Source organism: Artemia franciscana, chromosome 3 (assembly GCF_032884065.1).
Source record: "Artemia franciscana chromosome 3, ASM3288406v1, whole genome shotgun sequence".
Lineage (NCBI taxonomy): Eukaryota > Metazoa > Arthropoda > Branchiopoda > Anostraca > Artemiidae > Artemia > Artemia franciscana.
The window spans coordinates 22,045,154-22,050,751 of NC_088865.1; the positions used below are offsets into that span (position 1 = coordinate 22,045,154).

The 5,598-nt window shown below is 37.8% G+C and overlaps 1 protein-coding gene across 1 annotated transcript in view; it reads left to right on the top strand.

Moving 5' to 3' along the window:
* Positions 1–5,181, top strand: part of LOC136025018 (AT-rich interactive domain-containing protein 2-like) — a gene marked incomplete in the record, with an annotated part of 76,803 nt that extends 71,622 nt beyond the window's left edge. The window contains 1 exon segment of the mRNA XM_065700648.1: positions 4,746–5,181. Coding sequence (XP_065556720.1) covers positions 4,746–4,848 — 103 coding nt within the window.
* Between the last annotated feature and the right edge of the window lie 417 nt (positions 5,182–5,598).

Here is a 5,598-nt window from a genome sequence, read left to right on the forward strand (position 1 = left end):
CGCGCCACCCCAACACCTAGTTGGTGGGGCGCTTCGCGCCCCCCAAGCCCCCCCGCGCGCGTAAGTCGTTACGCGCCATATTAGTTACGCGCCATTGTAGTTGTGTCCCTGTGTCCCACCTGTGAATATAGATAGATTTATATATGTGTTTCAAACTACGTAAAAATTGCGAATATACAACATTCTTGGCTTTCCCATTGTCTGTGCATATACAAAGCCGTATGTACTAATAATGACGTCATATGCAAACGCTCTTTTTACAAACAAACAAACATGCATACACACAACTCGTTTTTATATAGATAGATAGATAGATAGATACAATACAAATTAACTGCGTAAAACTTACGAATATACAACATTCTTCGCTGTCCAATTGTCGCTGCATATAAATAGATTGTCAGGTTTACCGACCCTCGAACATGCAACATACAATTGTCCATGGGAAAAACAATCAGTATTAAGATCTATACCACATTTTTCTAATGACTGACCTTGAGCTTTGTTAATGGTGATTGCAAATGCTAATCGAATTGGGAATTGCAATCTTTTAAATTGAAAAGGCAGATCCTTTGGAATCGTGGGAATGCGAGGAATAAGAACAGCCTCACCCTCAAAAGGCCCTGTCAAGATTGTGGCCTCTATTAGGTTTTCCATTGTTTTTTTTACGGCAAGTCGCGTGCCATTGCAAAGCTTTGGTGGGTTGATATTTCTTAAAAGTATTATTGGTACGCCTATTTTTAGTTGTAGCACGTGTGGTGGAAACCCTGAAAGATCCACGGAATTTAAAAATTCAGATGGATAATTAACCGCTTCATTTGGTTCCAAAACTGTGTCGACTGACTTGTAAAGGACTGCCTGGTCTCGAATCTTGGTCAAAACAATATTGTTGATTTCGTGGACGTCTATATTTTTGGGTGCGAGAATCGCTCTTTCACTTAGCCATTTATTATTTTTATAATTTTTTAGAATATTCGGAAATACTTTTTCAATCAATTCATTTTTGGACGTCACTAAATTACAGAAATCAGCAGGTAATTGTATACGTCCTGAAATTGAGTCTACTGGGAGCTTTCCGTTTCCAATTGCCAGCAATTGATCTGAAAATGTTTGACCAGAGTCATCGTTTTGCAATCGGACACGCATATTTGTAGTTAATTTTAATGTTTTTACGTGTGCCCATAAATTAGAATTTTTCAGGCAAGCATTCATTTCGTCTGCAGGAGTTGATCTAGGTATTATAGGTAATTTTTGCCTGAAATCTCCCGCAAGCAATATTAATGTGCTGCCAAAGGGTTTACCCATCCCAGATGATTTGGAAATATTGCACGTGGGAGTTTCTGTAGAATGCAAATTCAGAGGCATTTCAAAGCGGAATGAGCAGTTCTTCCACCAGGCAGCAATGTTGCGGCTATTCCGGACGACGCAATTGCCAACGCTATATCATTTTTTGATCGATTTGATGCCAGAATCCAGTTTATCACAAACGTTTTATCAGTTCTTCCTGGCGCATCCAAAAAGAAAATTTCTCCAACGTCGTTATCGACACAATGCATTATCGTATCATAAATGTCTTTTTGTTCCGACGTTAATTTGGAAATGTTATTTTGTACATACGACAATAGATCACTCGTACTGTAACTTTGTTCACGATCCAATTCTACACATGTCGAAACAGCAGCGATACGGTTAGGTGAAGGCATTCCCAAATCCTGAAGAGGTTTGTTTGCCATACGTACGCACAAATCTTCTATAATAATTAAAGTGTAGTTATAAATTTCTGATGTAAAAATCAAAAGTCATATCTGACGTCTCTAACTGTTTTCGATGGAGTATATCTTCGGACATTTTTGACTTATATTTTTCTCATAACTCTGTAGGAGCTGATGGAGAGCAAGTTGTTAAAATGATGCCAAACAATGCACGAATTTGACTTGTTTGACTTGGGGTTGACGTTTCGCACGCGTCATTGATGCAGTTATCCCAGTGTTGGTCATTCTCCAATAAATTCAGAGCTTGGCATGCACTACGGTAAGTGTCATGTATAGTACCGTTTACAGTTCTCAAATACTCAAAGGATGTCGGACCGGGTACATTCACCAAAAGCAGGCGTAGAAAGAAGCATTCATGTTGATTGGGGTGAACGGTGTAGAGTCCTCCTATCGTGGTATCTTTGAAGATGGTAGGTTGCCCGTCGACTGACTTACCCTGTTTTCGACGTTCAAATACTTTATTTTTAGTATTCCACGTGTAATACGATGGCACTTCAGTATACAGCAGTTTTTTTGCAAAAGAATCATTTTTGCAAAGCGAAAAGAAAGCGGTTAACTTTGTATCCGGTAGATTCAGGGCTCTTTGTTGCACGTTGGTTTCCGAGAAATAAACACGTTGACCATTCTGTAAATGTACCACTAAGTGAACAACAGCTGGACTACGTTCATGTATCGGAAATGAAAAAATTCGCCAAACAGCTTCATTACTGCTTATGTATCTTCCAGCCTGATATTATACGATTTCGTCGATATCTTTGATTTCGGGCTGCAAGCCAAAAACTGCCATGTCACTGCCTTTGTTGACGTATTTACATATGTATTTGATTGCATTACGGAGTTACAGTATTCAACGTTTATGTGTGCATTAAATGTTTTTGAGAATAATGGGGAATATGGAACAACCCACTGGTTATCTATTTCGATGGTGGTACCGTTACGCTTCTTTATTATTGCTGTTTTACCGCCATCTTCAGTAGATCTTCTTCTATATTGTGGGTAACCATCATTGCGAGTAATTGTGTTGGATACTAAAAGTCGAGGATATTGCTTTGTGCACCTTCCTTTGGCCATGCATGGTGAATTTTCGTTCAGTGCACCGCAAGGTCCATGTATCATATTTTTTACAATAATATCATGTAACCCCTTATCGACATTTTCATCAGGTACTTCAGCGGAAATCACATCATCAATTTCGTTCGAAGTAATTTTTTTATGTAGCCAGATTAGTATATGTGCGTGTGGCAAACCTCGTTTTTGCCATTCCACTGAGTACATCCAGCATCGCACTGACCCAAACACTTCAAGTTTTACTATGTAGTTTATCAGTTATTTCAACTTTTGCCGGAAGACACGGGCCGTAATGTCATGTCTATGAACCGCCGATTATCTCCCTTATCATTTCCTGAAAGTTCCAAATGAATATACTCGGTCATTCCTGAGTTACGCCCTTTTGACAATCCATATTCACATAACGTGTTTGATTTAGTTGAGCACTCCTCTAAACATTCTTTTAAAGGCTCACCTGAATGCCCATCGTCTTTTTGAAAAGTAAAGTTGAAAAATGCATACCTTTCTCTATAACATATACTATAAGTAAACATTGAACGAATTGCCTAACTTACAGCCTTGCCCTGAGGATTGTGGAGTGGTTGACATCCCCATAGACATAATTACTGGGCCTTTCAATAATGTTGAACAAAATAGCTCTCAAAGCTTTGATTGGATGTGTTTTGGGGAATGATAGGCATGGGAGGGGGAGGGGATGGTTGTCCTCCATTCAGTTTTGACTCTTAAAAAGAGCACTAGAAATTCTTATTTCCAATCAAATGAGTCCAATCCGGTCCAAAGTTTATATTATTACCCGTTCAAGAACTTTATGTGCCCCGCGGCATTACTTACAATCCTTGTCCTGTGGGCTGTGGGGGAGGTTATCATCCTTAAAACTACTGAGACACCACGCTGAACAAAATGGCTATCTAAAAATATTGATTGGATGTGTTTGTGGAAATGATGGGCGTAGGGAGGCGCTATTTGCCTTCCAATTACTTTCGGCTTTTAAAAAGGGCACTAGAACTGTCAATTTACAATCGAATAAGCCCCTTTTGAAGTTTTTATGACACCTTCTATGCGAAGTGCCCTAGTCTAAAAAAAATATTGTGCCCACATCGCTTTTTACTTAAGTTTCTGTGCTTTAAAATGACTTTGGTACTAAAATGGGCAATTGGAATTAAAAACTCCTAGTATGACCCATCTCAATTTTGAGATAATATACTTATAAGAAAAACTTTTCAACCAACGAGCGGCAGTAACATTAGTTAATTGATTTGGTTTGTTCTTATTTAGCAATAAACTAATGACTGTGCAAATACCCAGGCACTTATACAGAGCTCAAGGCCCTGTATAAGTGCCCACCTCACCTTATACAGGTGACAGGGCCCACGTCACTCTCTCTCTCCTCCAAAAAATTTATAATTATCATACCTTTCACATGTTTGCCTGTTGTTGGTGTTGTCTCCTCTTCAAAGCTCCTCTTCTTCCACTCCCGAACGAAATGTCTACGGACGTTGCTGCAGATGCCATGAGGCACAAGGCCGCTTTGCGTTATTATTTTATGATGTCATTTTCTTCATGCAAAGCTCATATACACATATTTTGTATTCATTATAAGCGTTTATTTAGCGTTATTTTTTCTTATCTTTTTGGTCTTTATATTGTCTATTTGTGGGACTTGCTGTGAGTAGTTTCTAGGGTTGGAAGAATAGGGGTGTCGCCATCTATTTTCCATAGTAAGACATTTTCAAATTTCATCTTTGAAATTTTCTTAGTTCCTGCCAAAAAAAACCGCTCTCTGTATTCTGTTTGCTCAAGGAACTACTTACAATCCATGCTTAGGCGATTTTGTGCGATAAATAACAATTTAAAAGAAGAAAATTATTGCAAATGAATACTTATTCATTCTTTTTTGTTTTATAGGCACTTGAAAAGATTCGAGTCTCAATTAACTTCAATAGCGATGAGCAACGCCGAATCAGCAAGGACCGTTTGTCAAATCCTCGCCGAATTGGCAGATTCTTGATTTTTCATATCTAGTAAAAAAAGAAAAAGATCCAATCCTCTTTCTGACTTCAATCTGTATCCTGCCCTATTTTTATCTCTACAGCGTTATTTAATATTTATGGCGTGCTTGATTTGGATCAATGAGACTAGACGTACTATTGCCATTGACGTGTGATTGATTGGTTTTGGACAGAAGTTTGAAATGAGTGATGTGAACCCGCAGGAATTTTCTTTCCTGTGTTTGCAATTGAAAATACTTAGCGCAAAATTAAATGTTTTATAACACTTGAGGAATTGATTTGTGTAAGTTTTGTGTATTTCTTTTTTAAATATAAAAGAATATATGATACTATATTTTAAAGATCGTATTTCTTTCTTGCATGTCAAAATGTCTTTTCGCCTAACCTTGATGAATGTTATCCATAATAGGATGACAATAATGAATATCAACAATTTATGTATTATTAAGGACTTTGTCCTCTGTAATGTAGAAGGGTATTCCAGCACAGTAGTAATTTTAGGAGACTTGTTATTCAATTTATTGACTTTTTTTGTCGCTCCTTACCAATTATTCTATGGAGTTGATGCTCCCAAGTGCTCCTGCCCCCATTTTTTATAATTTTTTTTTTGCGGAAAAATTTGGGTTTAAAAACCTGCTTCTTAAGTATCGTAGTTCCCTTGGATAAATTTTCTGGCCTTAAAGTTGGATTTATGTCACCTACATCTTAGTCATACTTTCTATTCCCCCCTGAAATTAAACTCCTTTAAA